The 16,386-nt window shown below is 37.4% G+C and overlaps 1 protein-coding gene across 4 annotated transcripts in view; it reads left to right on the top strand.

Moving 5' to 3' along the window:
- Positions 1 to 16,386, top strand: part of UPF2 (UPF2 regulator of nonsense mediated mRNA decay) — a gene marked incomplete at its 3' end in the record, with an annotated part of 124,470 nt that overhangs the window by 59,403 nt on the left and 48,681 nt on the right. For all 4 annotated transcript variants that reach the window (XM_079767591.1, XM_079767590.1, XM_079767593.1 and 1 more), the window contains exons 9-11: positions 3,110 to 3,218; positions 10,347 to 10,460; positions 12,583 to 12,699. In XM_079767591.1, coding sequence (XP_079623717.1) covers positions 3,110 to 3,218; positions 10,347 to 10,460; positions 12,583 to 12,699 — 340 coding nt within the window. The remainder of the gene's footprint in view (positions 1 to 3,109; positions 3,219 to 10,346; positions 10,461 to 12,582; positions 12,700 to 16,386) is intronic.

Below are 16,386 nucleotides of genomic sequence, written 5' to 3'. Positions count from 1 at the left end.
CCCCTGCGCCTCCTGGCCAATCGTGGGCATAGTGAAGGTACGGTCAATTTGCATATTTGTCTATTAGGTAGGATAGATGTTAGAAGGTGATAAATTTTATTTTTAAAAAACAGTGCAGGGTACAGGGATTGGGTTGGGTGAATTTGCAGTTTCAAGGGAGCATTCACAATGGGTCTCGAGGAGGTGTTATTAGGGCTGACTTGCTTCCTAGGGGAGTAAGCAGCATGAATAGTTATTTGGGGAATTAACAGCTGTACTGCAGCTAACTGAGAACAGCCAGTGTGATAGCTCCGAGGTAAGAGCTTGCCTGCTGTGTTGAGAATTAGTGAGGGGCTGGTGAGAGCAGTGAGCAGGAGACAATAGTAGATGAAGTCAGATTAGTTTATGAGGTCACAGAAGTACTATTTGAGAGATTTAGAATCCAAGTCTCCTAACTCCTAGCACATTGCTCTTTGTTATCCCATGACTTTGTCATCTTAATTTTTCTTACCTATAGTTGTGGCAGTTGGAAGTGATGAACCTAAGCATACATTTAAAGTCCTATATTTGTATTTGGCAATTGATTATGTGAAAAAGAAAAAAAGTAAAACTTAATATTCTAACGGATAGAATATATTAAAATATGACATTCTAACTAAAGTTTGAAAATTTAAAAAGTAAATTTGGTATTAGTATGAATCACTTTATTATGCAAGAAAAGTAAATGTTTGCCTCAGGCAGGCTTTTTTTTTGTAGCAGTAGACATTCAGAAAATGATTACATATATATGAGAGTATTTTACAGTAATATCTCATTTCTGTAATATCAAGGAGTAATGTGACCCACATGTGTGCATTTTCTGTGACAAGAGCAATGTGCTAGGAGTTAGGAGACTTGGGTTCTAAATCTCTCAAATAGTACTTCTGTGACCTCATAAATTGATAAAACTTTTAAAGTAATTTTTAGAAAACATTTTAAATAGAATTTACCATTAAATGTTTTGATTCAGATTTTTACATAATGGATTGTATTTTTCATTGTTTCTTATGATGCATTTAAAAAGCTTATTGAGTTACCTACTACAAAGCCACCATGTTGTTGACTTCTTTCAATACCTGTTCCCTTCTAAAATAGTAATTAATAATGTCCACCTCATAGAATGAACAAGTTAAATAATGTGTGTTAGATGCCTAAGATAGAGCCTGGCAGATTAGTAAGAATTAAATGTTAATTTTTAAAAGAAATTTTAATGGTAAAAGAAATATAAAGTTTTTGAGGCTCTCGTAGGCATGGATTTGAGCACTTTCCTTTTCTTCACCACATATTCCCCCCCCCCCCCCAATTTTTTTAATTGTTCCTCCCCACAGAAATCTTTAGTAAAAGGCAAAAGAGCTATGTAATATGAAGAGAAACCAGAGTACCGTATTTTCCAGTGTATAAGACGACTGGGCGTATAGAAGATTTTCCTGGGTTAAAAAGTCGTCTTATACGTCAGAAAATACGGTATTCACCTTTCAAATTTCACCTGCAGTCTTTCTTCCTTCACTGTTGTCCCTTCTTCCAGCTAAGGCTTAATCTGTCCATGCTGGGAGTTTTTGAGATCTAATTCTAAGCCTTTCATGTTATTCAGACTTTTCTCTGATGATCAAACCATTTTCATGTAATATTCTATAGTGATAGATTCCGGGATAATTACAACATAGGATTATTTGTTTGTGGTCTAAGTGGCTTTAGGCTGTTGTCGTTTTGGGGCTCTTTTGTTGAATTTTTATAGTTTTTAGCTTCCTTCACTGCCAGCTCCCATTACTTGCTGCTGTCAGTGCAGCTGTTTGTTTGTTTGTTTATTTATTTATTTACTAGAGGCCCGGTGCACAAATTCATGCACCAGAGGGGTCCCTCGGCCTGGCCTGCAGAATCGGGCCGAAACTGGCTCTCAGACATCCCCTGAGGGGTCCCGGATTGTGAGAGGGCACAGGCCAGGCCAAGGGACCCCACCGGTGCACGATTAGGGCTGGGGAGAGACAATGGAGGTTGGCCCAGCTGGGGAGGAACCACGGGAGGAGGGCTCCAGGGCATGTCCAGCCCATCTTCCTCAGTCCTGATTGGCCAGACCCCAGCAGCAAGCTAACCTACTGGTTGAAGCGTCTGCCCCCTGGTGGTCAGTGCACATTATAGCAACTGGTTGACTGTCTGTCCCTGGTGGTCAGTGCATGTCATAGTGAGCAGTTGAGCAACCTTAGCATATCATTAGCATATTATGCTTTGAATGGTTGAATGGCTAACCGGTCGATTAGCATATTAGGCTTTTATTATATAGGATTAGTTTCTGGCTGCTTCTAATTTTCAGTATCTAATCTGGTGAGTGTTGATTCATTGCAAAATCAAGTTTTATAAAATAATGTTTATGGCAGGAATGAAAAGTAAATTTTAGCTCATGTGTTGATTTTGATTGGTAGTGGTTGCCTGGAGTATTGTGTTAAGCAGGATTCTGGAGCTGCATTCAAGTTTGATGAGAAAGTGCTCTGATAATAATATGGGGTGGCAGCACTGGTAACCACATATTTGCCATTTATTGTCTAAAGTAAGAATAAATAGGCACTGCACGAGAATTTGAGAGGGTTCTATAGTGATTAAAATACATAAGTTAGTATGTGGGTTGTGATATGGTTTTGACCCTTAGATGCCTTTTGGATTATTGGTTACCCTTTAACTTTAGACATTGAAGTTTCTAAATAACTTATCAATGGATAAGTAAAGTAAATGGTTTAAAAGGATTCTGCTTTGCACTGTTTAAGTTAACTTTGTTTACTTAGTAATTATGTAGTTAAAAATTTAGCCTGTGTAAAAACTAAGTATTTTTTTCACTTGATATTTTATCAGAATTGCATACTAAGTAAAATTGCAAATGTGTGATTAAAGCACTGGGTGGAAAATGCTATATTGTTAATAAGCTTTCACAAAGCAAATTAAATTTCTGTTTACTTCATTATGATGGCAATAAATGAGAATGTCTGTATGATTAATAGTTTTTTAATTATTAATTTGTGAATATATCTGAGGAAGTTTAAATTTTTTAATGAATTATTTCTTCTGTCTTTCTTTTTACACATATCACATATAACTTTTGCAGGTTGGATTTGCTACCATTTTATGCAAGATTGGTTGCTACATTGCATCCCTGCATGTCTGATGTAGCAGAGGATCTTTGTTCCATGCTGAGGGGGGATTTCAGATTTCATGTATGTATTTAAGCATTTATTTTGTAATTTACATAGATACATATACTTAAAAGTTGAGTGAGGATTCTTTAGTTTAAAAATATGATTTATTATTGGTAAGCATATTTTTGAAATCTGATAGTGGCCTAACAGTTCAGAATATAGGTCTAAATTTTTTAAATACAAATTTACTCAACAAAGCCTGAAATGATTAAGTGATATTACAATTTGGGGTTGAGCTGCTGCTGCTCTCTTATTTCTCCATTGTAGGTACTGCCATTTTTGCTTTTGTAAAGTAAACATTCTCAAGAGAGCCAGCAGGTTTTCCCAGAAGAAACATAGGATTGGCCATTACCAGTCAGGGCACAGTGCCTATAGTATGCCTGTTTAGGTATTGGGGGCCCAAATATTGGGGGCACATGAGGTTCAACAGAGGATGTGATCTCAGTGAATGCTGTTGTAGCCCATGTTTTTATTGATTCTTGCCTTAAGAATCTTTACCTTAGATAGTGGTGAATTCTTTAAAAAGTACCCTGCTAAAGTACTAGGGACCTGTTAGTAGGCACCTTCCTTTCCTTTCTGGTCCCAGGAATCTGCCTGTTAGTGGTTCTTCAAAACCCATATTACATAGTCATCTTGTGGAGGTGATAAAGATTCAAATATAGTCCTGAAAAGAGTAAAATGATATGTTAGAGGTGACTGAAAGTGAGCATTGGTAGGCTTTGCAAAGACGTGAAATTCAAGTGTTTATGTTGTTAACCAATGGAAAAATTGTGTTTACAAAATTTAGCTTTATAGTGAGTTGCTTGGAATGCAAATAAATGTTTGCTATGCTCAGTATGCACTTTATTGCACTTGCTTTACACAATTCACTGTTGCTGAGCACTTAGAGAACAATTCCTGAGGTCAGGAATCTCACCTGTAGTTGGGGAGATAAGACTAAGCACTCACAGAAGCAAGAGAGAAATAAACATGTAAACCCTAAATATATTTGATATTATAAGGAATTGCATGCTTAATTGCCAAATGACTTGTTTGAGAGTCATTACCTTGAGTTCAGAGGAAGGAGCAAGTGTCAGTGATGGGCTTCTTGTTCGAGGTGTTAATCTGTTAATAGGATATTTGTGGTTACGATTTTTTTGGGCCGCTTCTGCTAAAGTATATTTCAGATTTTCATAGTATTAAGTAATGGCACGTTTCTATGTTTAAAGAAGTTTGGAAACACTGAGATCAAGAAAGTTAAATTATTTTTGTTTCATTATAAGTCTGAAAGCTTTGATAGGGTAATGTGCATTGTGAACCTTCTGGGGGGGTTGAATAGTCACTCAAAGAACACACTTTGATAAATGCTGCTAGTTCAAGGACAGATGCATCAGAATTCATGATATTTTTGTTGATATACTTAATATCATCATACAAATAAGAAACTTTTACTAGCAGATAGTATGATTGTATTGTATTGAGTTATATGCATACACTCTTAACCAAATCCAAAATTAAATAAAATGCAAGTTGCTACACCAAGCATAATTAGTGCTTTTGGTGAGAAACTTAAAATTAAGAAAATACTATTCATGCCGAAACCGGTTTGGCTCAGTGGATAGAGCGTCAGCCTGCGGACTGAAAGGTCCCAGATTCGATTCCGGTCAAGGGCATGTACCTTGGTTGCGGGCACATCCCCAGTAAGGGGTGTGCAGGAGGCAGCTGGTCAATGTTTCTCTCTCATCGATGTTTCTAGCTCTCTATCCCTCTCCCTTCCTCTCTGTAAAAAATCAATAAAATATATTTAAAAAAAAAAAAAAAGAAAATACTATTCATGTATACTTCCCCTCTCACCTTTAAAAATTGGGAAGAGAGTTGAAGGAACTGGCATACTTTTGTCACTAGAAGAATATCAGTGTTAGGAATATACTTTGGTAACCACTGCTCTTGGGGGTATTTGGGGGAAGAGAAGAAACACCTACTTTTCCCAAGATCTGTTTGTTCCCTACCCCCAAATCTGCACACTTTGCCAATGACTTTTTCTTAGGCTATAAATATGCTTAACACTAATATCCTTAAATGGAAATAAAATAATAGCAACAAGTAAACTTACCTCAAACAATCCCCCTCCCCCCATTCTCTTTCATTTCCTTCTTGTTCAAGTTTTTTAAAGTATACTTGTCTCTTCTACTACTGACATTTATCCTTTGTTCTATCATAGTACCCTGGCACAGACCACCAGTGTCTTCCTAATTACTTTATGTTAGTCGATATTTTTGCAAATTCTAAACTGCTGGACTCTTCTGCTTTTTAGGAAACTGTCATTCTGGCTCTACCACATGCTAGTGTTGTAACTTTGGCCAAGTTACTTAAGTGTTCCAAACTTCAGTTTCCTTGCCTATTAAATGGGGATAATAGTTGTATCTTTTAAAACAATTGCTTTTATGGATTAAATGAGATAATGCATATAAAGTTGATCCCACAGTGCCGGGACATAAGTATCATTATAATAATAATTCTTCTCTGCCACCACTTTCTCCTAGTTCTTACTTATGACTACCATTCTCAATGTCCTTTGCTCTTTTTTCCAGCTGAGTTTATGTGTTGGTGTTCCCCAGACTTTCTTCCTTCACCCTCCTTTTTGATGGAACACATTTTACCTGGGGTTCAGTTAACATCTATTTCCCAGCAACCTCCAATACATATCTCTTGCCAGAACCTCTCTCCTGGTGCTTAGTAAGTTCTCATGTACGTCTAGTTAAATATGTTCATAAACTCATTAATTTCTTCTAAAAAATGTCTTTATCCTTCTCTTCCTTATATCAATTTCTATATTCTCCCTGTAAATTTGTAATATATTTTATCTGATCAACTAAGAGAAATACCTCAATTTTTGCTCCTCTGACATTTAGGAGCCAGTAGTCACCAAATTCTATTGATACTATTTTCTAAAACACCTCCTCAAATTTATGGTCTCCTATTCATACCAACTGCCACTGCTTTTCATTTTCCAGAGCTTGAAATATGAGAATAGCTTTTTAACCAGGTGTCCCCATCTCTGCCTTCTACCTAACTCCACCATATTGTCACATCTGATTTTATTTGACCTAGCTAAAGAATCTCGCCTGAGAAATAAAGCTGGTTAGCAAAACTGTATGAAATACATATAGTAGTCAAAGAAATTCTAGTATTCTAGTTAAAACAACAGATTTGCTAATTTGACTAATAGAATAGTAAAGCTAATGGAAATGAAACCATTCACATATACTATGATCGAAATTTGGAGAACGAATTTGGCAGTATGTTTCAAAACCCTAAGAGGTATTCATACATTGGACAACTCTGAGAATCTGTCCTAAAAATTCTATATACCCCCAAAGCTTTATTCACATTATGAATTGTAATAGGAAAAAGAAAGCAGAAAATAACATAAAAGCCAAACAATGGATTAAGAAAATGACATAGAGCCATTGAAAATGGTATTTACCAAAAAGTTTTCATCTCATAGAGAAAGCACTTTTTTTGGGGAAAAACAAGCTATAAAATCTTACACATAATAAACTTATAGTTACGTTAAAATGTGTTATCAATATGTTAGCAGTGACTGTCTTTGAATAGTGAGAAATACTTTTTCTTTTCTAGTTCTCTAAATTTTTAGTAGAGTCTGCTTCTTTGATAATGGAGGGGACAACTTTTACATAAATATAAACACATCACCCTCACTGATTGACATTTAAAAATTTTTTTAATTTTTCCCCATCACCATTAATCTCTCTTACACCCTATTCCACCTCCACCCCTGCAATCACCACACTGTTGTTTGTAACTGATTGACATTTTTAAAATTAGTGTTCTCTTAGCTTTTTAAGTAAGCCTCTCGGTAAAATAAGTTAACCACATATTCCAATATAGGCGTATTTATTTATAAATTAGTATGCCTTTACAATTGTACCATATATTTTATGTACTTTCTAAAACATATAAAAGGACACTGAAAATTATTATATAAAAACCAAAAACATAAATAGAAGTTCCAATATGCCATACCCTAGTACCGTGGTCGACAAACTGCGGCTCGCGAGCCACATGCGGCTCTTTGGCCCCTTGAGTGTGGCTTTTCCACAAAATACCGTGGCCTGGGCGAGTCTATTTTGAAGAAGTGGCATTAGAAGGAGTTTAAGTTTAAAAAATTTGGCTCTCAAAAGAAATTTCAATCGTTGTACTGTTGATATTTGGCTCTGTTGACTAATGAGTTTGCCGACCACTGCCTAGTAGATCAAAAGTCTTGCCCATCCTACTTTGTAGATTAGTGGTCCACAGAATAAATTTTTTTTTTAAAGGAAAATGTACTTATAGACTTAGTGCCTACTTAGTGTTTAGCCTATAGTAGATTTTCCAAAAAGTTAGTTGAGTCATTGCAAAAATAAATTTTATATAAAACAAAATGAGCAAATTATGGTGAATAGAAAGTATAAGGTCTACTTAAGATGACGATTAGGGGTGTGAGTATTCCTTCTATAGAAGAATAATGAATGATAGGCCTTGGAAATTCTTTTTATATGTTGACATATCTGAAGAGTTTTTATTAATATTGCTTATGAATTTAGTTACTCAATCTCAGTTTCACCTGTCATTAATAAATGAGCTGTAAGCACCATTTTTGCTAAAGATGATTAATTATATAAGTAAAATTTTATACGACATTGAGCTAAAATATATATAAAAATTATACATTGTTAATTCATCTGTACTTGCTTTTGCAGAAGTGCTTTGACATACCTTTTGATCTAAAGGAGTCAACAAATGAGACTGGAAAATATTGAATGAGGATTCAGAATGAGTTAGTCTTTTTTTTATAAGTTACAATCTTTTGAAAAGCCTTTTTTTTCCCATCTGAAAATGAGGGAATAAGATAATTGATTTCTAATACTTCATTTAAAAATTCTATAATTTTGTTATGTCAGTGAGATTGTATCTCCTTAACCTCAATAATGTTTAAGAGTAATTGTGGAAAATACATTATGTTACATGTTTTGAAAGCTGTAATGCTCAGTAATACTTAAAATTGTATGATACTCCACTGCAGTTGTTAAGAGCTTGTGCATCCAGAATCACCCAAGGAGATTTTTAAAAACATATATGTATTTCCCAGCCCCACTCCCCCTAAATATTCAGCATCAGTGTATCATTTTTGAAATGCTTTTTTACACTTTTTTAATTTCTATATTGTTTTAACTCTAAAATAAACACATGCTCAGTGTTCATGATTTAGAAAATATAAACATATAAAGTAGAAAGAAGGTAGAAAAACCACATAATTTCATCACTTAAAAGCAAATCCCGGTAATGTTTTAGTACATTTTCTTTATCTTTATTTCTCCGTAGTTTTTCATGGATGAATTTATATTGTATGTACCATTTTCCATTCTTTATTTCTCACGCAGAAACATTTTACAGTGTCATTTACAACACTTCTTATGCATCATTTTAAAGGTTGTATAGCTCTGGCTGGCTTGGCTCAGTGGATAAAGCGTCAGCCTGCGGACTGAAGGGTCCCAGGTTCGATTCCGGTCAAGGGCATGTACCTTGGTTGCAGGCACATCCCCAGTTGGGGGGTGTGCAGGAGGCAGCTGATGGATGTTTCTCTCTCATCGATGTTTCTAACTCTCCCTCTCCCTTCCTCTCTGTAAAAAAATCAATAAAATATATATATTAAAAAAAAAAAGGTTGTATAATCTTTTGTCCTGTATATTGCTTGCTTATTATCAAGTGAAGTGTAGTTATCATTACCACCACCACCACCACCACCATCATCCTCCTTATTTTTATCCTTATTTTACCAAGTGAACCAACAAGTTCAAGGGGTTTATGAGAATTGTCTAAGATCACATACCCAAAAAACGGCATAGAGTGACCATACAGGCTGAGATGTTCTGACCATAGATATTTTGTTCTTTCATTTCTACAATACATGCATAAACATTCAGCATTTTCATTTATTTGTTTACTCAGTAAACATTTAATGTCCATTTATTGGTGATAAAAATATACAAATATAGGTAAAATTAATAGTAGCTAATAGTTATTGGACTCTTCTTGGTCTTTGTAAGTACTGTTGCATGTGCTGTACATGTACCAATTCACTTAAGACTCACAACACCCCTACTAGGTATGTTACTTTTATTATTTCCATTACACAAATGAGGAAATTGAGGCATAGAATTTAAATAACAGCTAGTAAATTATGGAACTTGGATTTAAACCCAGCATATCTTGCCCAGGATCCACATTTGTAATTCCTAGGAGTTCACAAAAGTAAGAAAAATTAAAAATTTGATCAGACATATTTGTGAAAGGGTCTTTATGAAGGCTGTACTCTTTTCTAAATTGCAAGGCTAAAACAGTCAAGTTTATTCAATATAATTTTGTTTAATATTAGAAACTAGAAACCAAACTAGGTTTGGTTTTCTGATGAAAATGTAATTTTGAGGTTAAATCCAATTACATTATCTTGAGGTGTTTGTTCACATTGCATTGATGTAATAGGGTTTTGTCATATTCAGTATTTCTTCAAATGTGTACCTAAGTAGGAGGTTATATTTGCAAAGGACTTGAACTTTGATATATGGCTGTGACTAGTGGTAAAAGAGAATAGTTATTATATTGGAAATTTCATTATAATGAACTTACAATAAAAAATGCAATATATAGTTTGTCACTATAATACACTAACTGAGCCTTAATAATATTTTTGCTTAAATGAGCTTTTGATGTTCATTATTTGTAAAGCAGCATCTCCTAAAGTGTGTTCCTTATGATATTAATATAATGGAATCTTAACTAGTCATTGTTAACATTTCAAAAGGGGGATTTATGTTGCCAAATAAATTTGAGAAACAATTAAGTTAAACAGATTTCTTATTTTGTGATCCTTTTAGCCTTATAAAATGCATTATTTCACAATGGAACTGTTTTTGCAAAGCACATTCTGGCACTGGTGTTATACAGAGCTTATTTTGCCTTAATGTAAAACAATTTGAATATAGCAGGAAATTATACCAAATTTATTTAAAGTATTTAGAGTGAGTTCAGTCTCATTAAAATAACAGTTCTTACCAGAGATTTCAAAGTGTTAATTATCTAAGCAGTATCTCTTTTAATTTGTAGGTACGAAAAAAGGACCAGATCAATATTGAAACAAAGAACAAAACTGTTCGTTTTATTGGAGAACTAACTAAATTTAAGATGTTCACAAAAAATGATACACTGCATTGTTTAAAGGTTAGTGCTGAATTATTTGAATTATTTTTAATAGACAAATTTGAAGTTTTTGTTACAGATGCTAGAAAAAATGAAATAATTAAGAAATATTTGATTTACCCAAAGGAAGGCAAGAAGGGGGTAAAAAGGAACATTAAACAGGTGAGCAAAATAGAAAACAAATAATAGCCTGACCGACCTGTCTCAGTGGTTGACCTAAGAACCAGATCACTGTTGGATTCCTGGTCAGGGCACATATCCTGGTTGCAGGCTCGATTCCCAGTGTGGGGCATTCAGGCGGCAGCTGATCAATGATTCTCTCTCATCATTGATGTTTCTGTCTCTCCCTCTCTCTTCCTGTCTGAAATCAATAAAAAAATATATTTTTTAAAAAGGTATTTGCTTAAAAAAAAATTAAAAACACCACCACCACTATATGCTACCTATAAGAGACATACTCTTTTTTTTTTTTTTTTTTAACATATTTTATTGATTTTTTTACAGAGAGGAAGGGAGAGGGATAGAAACACCGATGAGAGAGAAACTGATCAGCCGCCTCCTGCACACTCCCTACTGGTTATGTGCCTGCAATCAAGGTACATGCCCTTGACCTGAATCGAACCCGGGACCCTTGAGTCCGCAGGCCGATGCTCCATCCACTGAGCCAGTCAGGGCAAGACATACTTTTAAATACAAGGTTGAAAAAGTAGATTTACAGTTTGAATATGAGAAACACAGTTTATCTTTGTATTTATTTATTTATTATTGTATATTTATTTGTATAACTGTAAACCTATTTTGCCCACCCCTTTATAAAAATTAGAAAGGCTAAAGTAAAAAGATGGGGAAAATATACCGTGGAAGCACTTTTTAAAAGACACCTGGTTTCATTATTACCAGACAAAGGAGACTTTAAGGCATGAAGCTGAATTAGAAATAAAGAAGGTTAGTTGGCCCTGGCCTGTGTGGCTCAGTTAGCTGAATGTTGTCCCATGTACCAAAAGGTCGCTAATTTGATTCCCCATCATGGCACATGCTCTGGTGTGGGCTCGATCCCCAGTAGGGTCAAGCAAGAGGCAGCCAATTACATCAATGTTTCTCTCTCACTCCTCCCCTTTTCTTCCTCCCTAAAATCAATAAAAACATATTTTAAAAAAAACGAATAAAGAAGGTTAGTTGATAGCAATATAGAGGTCATTTTAATATGAAAGTGATACTTCCTGAATCAGTAATGTAGCTTCAAAATATATAAAGAAACAATTGACAAAAAAAATCTATAATAATAAAAGCGTAATATGCTAGTTAGACCAGATGTCCTTCCGGACGAAGCTGGGGCTGAGAAGGAAGCCCGGGTCCCGGGTGCCAGAGGGAAGCCGATGCCGGCAGCCAGGGGAAGGAAGGCCACGAATTTCATGCATTGGGCCTCTAGTAAAGAAATAAAAGAGAAATAAAAAAATCCACAATCATAGTGAGAGACTTGAAAACACTTTAATAGCTGAAAGAACAGGCAGACAAAATCTGTAAGTACTATATATACAGAATTGAACAGCACAATTAACAGTCTTGATGTATTTGGCACTATACCCAAGAGATTCAGAATTTACATGGAAAAATATTCATGTTAGTCAAAACAAACAAAACAAGATATCAAATGATGTGATATGTCTGAATCTATTTTGGTTTAGAAAATATGCATAGAAATAGGTTGGGAGAATAAATACTACTAAAATGTTGTGGTAATGTGTTGTGTTTATAAATTTTATACCATAAGTCTTTTGTAGTCAGAATTTTAAAAATAAATGTTATTTAAACCAAAACAAAATAATTTAGAGAATGTAAGCTATGTATGTGATGTGTTTAAATATGTGGCATTTAATAGTACATTTAGAAAGGGCTTTGATACTAATTTCCATATATCTATCTAGAACAAAAAACATTAAGTATATTGAAGGTTTTAGAAAAGATTTTTATGGCAAACCACAAAAGAGGTCCATCGATGAGGACTATTAAACTAAAAGACTAGCTTTCGTTTTTTATACTGACATTTTAAAAATTGTTACACACATTAGAAATATAATATTTTTTTTCTCTAATAGGCTTGAAGTATTGTCTTTGTGGTTTTTCATCATTATTATTATTACAGATGCTTCTATCAGACTTTTCCCATCACCATATTGAAATGGCATGTACCCTATTGGAAACATGTGGAAGATTTCTTTTCAGATCTCCAGAATCTCACTTGAGGACCAGTGTACTTTTGGTAAGGGTTTGAGAATTCTAGCAAGAGCTTGAGGTTGTTGATTTACTTCAGGGGTTAAAAATATTGACCATTGCCTGTTATCTTGCTCTGTCATAGAAACAAACTTTTCTACCTTAACTAGAACAGCCTATATATATGAGCTGCCATTCCTGGACAGCCGTTGGTATTTTTCTCACTTGGCTTAGTGAGTTAACAATATTGTGAATGGGGATTAAGTTTAACCAAAGATAACTTTTAAAAAAACTTTATTGTTGAAATTATTACAGATGTAGATATCCCTTTTTTCCCCCCATCAACCCCTTCTTGCCTGCCCGCGCCCCAGGCCTTCACCACACTATCATCTGTGTTCATGGGTTATGCACATATATATACAAGTTCTAATAAAAAATAACTTTTGACAAATGATACAAATGAGCAAGTACTCTTAATACTATTACGTTAGATTGGCATGCCATAAGCACATAAATTATAAACTAAACATATAATTAAATTTTAAAATTAAAAAACATCCTCTCTAATAAAATGGTAATATGCAAATTAACCATCACGCCGCTACATAAGCCACACCCACCAGCCAAGCCACGCCCACCAGCCAATCAGGGCGAGTATGCAAATTAACCCCAATCCAAGATGGCTACAGCCACAGAGAGCAAGGTTTCCCAGGTAACAGAGGAAGCCAAGCTTTCCATAGCCGTTGCAGGCCTAAGCCTCCACTCAAGCTACAAAGTTTCAATTATAGAAGGTAAAAAAATTCAAACAAATGGCGGCAGAATGGAGCTTGAGAGAGCAGGCCAGGGTTGCCGGCGGCAACAGGGGAAGCAAAGCTTTCCGCACACCCTGGCCGGGCCCACCCGCTTAAGGCTACAAAGTTTCAATTGTTGAAGGTGAATTAACTGCCCTAGAAATGGCTGCCGCCCCAGAAATGGCTGCTGCCCCAGGCTACAAAGTTTCAATTGTAGAAGGAAAATAAATTCCAGATACCAGGGCCTCCCCTTGGGTTGCCAGGGGGCGTGGCCGGCCTGCAAACCACCACAGGCCCCTCGCTCAGGCTGCCCCACACCCCAAGGGAACCCCCACCCTGATCTGTGACACCCTTCAGGGCAAACCAGCTGGCCCCCACCCGTGCACCAGGCCTCTATTCTATCTAATAAAAGAGTAATATACAGATTGATCATCACTGCAACACACAATATAGCTGCCCCCATGTGGTCAAAGATCCTGCCCCCATGTGGACACAAGATGGCCACTACAAGATGGCCAGCAGGGGAGGGCAGTTGGGAGGCACCCGGCCTGCAAGGGAGGGCAGTTGAGAGGGACCAGGCTTGCAAGGGAGGGCAGTTGGGGGCAATCAACCCTGCAGGAGAGGGCAGTTAAGGGTGACCAGGCTGGCAGAGGAGGGAAGTTGGGGGCAAACAGGCTGGCAGGGGAGCAGTTAAGCATCAACCAGGCTGGCAGCGGAGTGGTTAGGGGGTGATCAGGCTGGCAGGCAGAAGCAGTTAGGGGCAATCAGGAAGGCAGGCAGGCAAGCAGTTGGGAGCCAGCAGTCCTGGATTGTGAGAGGGATGTCCGACTGCCCGTTTAGATGGCCCTAAACGGGCAGTCGGACATCCCTCCAGAAGTCCCAGATTGGAGAGGGTACAGGCTGGGCTGAGGGACAACCCCCTGCCGTGCACGGATTTTGTGCACCGGGCTTCTAGTAAAATATAAGTCTAAAAAATTACCTTGTGGGAGAAGTTATTTCTTAAGTTAATTAGAATGCCTAATGACCATCAAGTTTATTAATCAATTAAGTTATTATGCTTATTGGTAATATTTATGCAGTTTGCTGATAGCCTTTAGCAGGGTTGGTATTAGTGTTCAAGAGAGCTCTGGGCATACACTGTCATTACATCACTGTTGCTGTTACAAAAGTCTTGATTGTGTCATTTTCTCTAGGTATCTTATTTTTTTAGAATCCAGTTGTAAGCCTGAATTCTCTGCCAATAATATTTAAAAATGAAGAAACATGAGAATTTATTTCTCCTAAACAAAGATATTAATGTGAAGGCCATCAAATAGAATTGATTTCTAAATTCTCTTTAAGTTTATATCATATTAATCATATAATAGTTACTCCAAGTTCAAATTTAATTGTAACAAGGAGAAAATTCTTCCTACTCTTTGGCTCATACTGATAGGTTAAATGAGACACTGCAAATAAAAATGTATTAATTGAAACATGTTGTTATTAACCAATGTTACCCAATATATTTAATTAAATAAAAATGTAATAGAGATGCTAGGAAAGCTTAGTTTATATTATCTACTTTTTATTTATAACATTGAATCCTCAATATTTACTTTTTGCTGGGGAAAATATTTACTAATTGTGGTAGTATGGATGAACGTCACGTTACTAAAAATCAGAGTCCTTCCTGTCTGACTGGTTTTCTTGGCTCAGTGGACCTTTTCCCCTCTTACAGCAAAAGAAGCTAGCCTTTATTAGTGAGTCTCTTGCTTTCTGGATAGGAACCTTATTTATCATTTAACATTTTTGTGAGGCCTATGTGTCAGGCATGGTTAGGAGAAGTGGTACAAAGAATACAATTGCCAAAGTGGTCCATATCTAGTGCTAATTTGAATACAATGTTGTAAGTGCTTTAATAGAGCTATGCAGAGAACATTATGGGCTCATGGAGGAGGTACTTAAGCTAGACTGATAAATCAAGAAATATCTTCCCTAACAGCTTCATGGTATTCACTGAGTACAAACTCTTATGTCAGACCCATCCTATATATCTTCCTATATAATAAAGAGGTAATATGTAAATTGACCATCACTCCAACACACAGGATGGCTGCCCCCATGTGGTCAAAGTTGGCCGCCCCATGTGGACACAAGATGGCCTGCAAGGGAGGGCAGTTGGGGGGGACCAGGCCTGCAGGGGAGGGCAGTTGTGGGGGGAACCAGGCCTGCAGGGGAGGACAATTAGGGGCGACCAGGCTGGCAGGAGAGGGCAGTTAGGGGTGACTGGGCCTGCAGGGGAGGGCAGTTGGGGGGGACCAGGCCTGCAGGGGAGGGTAGTTAGGGGTGACCAGACCTGCAGGGGAGGACAGTTGGGGGGGACCAGGCCTACAGGGGAGGGTAGTTGGGGGGGACCAGGCCTGCAGGGGAGGGCAGTTAGGGGTGACCAGGACAGCAGGGGAGGGCAATTAGGGGTGGCCAGGCCTCCAGGGGAGGATAGTTAGGGGTGTCCAGGCCGGCTGGGGAGGGCAGTTAGGGGTGACCAGGCCGGCAGGGGAGGGCAGTTAGGGGCAATCGGGCTGGCAGGGGAGCAGTTAGGTGTCGATCAGGCTGGCAGGGGAGTGGTTAGGAGTGAGCAGGCTGGCAGGCGGAAGTGGTTAGGGGCAATCAGGCAGGCAGGTGAGTGGTTGGGAGCCAGCAGGCCTGGATTGTGAGAGGGATGTCTGACTGCCTGTTTAGGCCCAATCCCACCAGGTTTGGGCCTAAACAGGCAGTCAGACATCCCTTGAGGGGTCCCAGATTGGAGAGGGTGCAGGCTGGGCTGAGTGACACCACCACCCCCATGCACGAATTTCCTGCACCAGGCCTCTGGTAGGGTATAAAGATGAAAAGATAGTCCATGCTCTCCTCGAGTCTACTGAGTCAGAGGAGTAAATAGGCAGTTGGAATATATGGTGTAAAAG

This window comes from Cnephaeus nilssonii (genome assembly GCF_951640355.1).
Source record: "Cnephaeus nilssonii genome assembly, chromosome: 4".
NCBI classification, from domain to species: domain Eukaryota; kingdom Metazoa; phylum Chordata; class Mammalia; order Chiroptera; family Vespertilionidae; genus Cnephaeus; species Cnephaeus nilssonii.
Note: the sequence above shows the minus strand (reverse complement) of the source record. Positions and strands in the feature narration are given on the sequence as shown.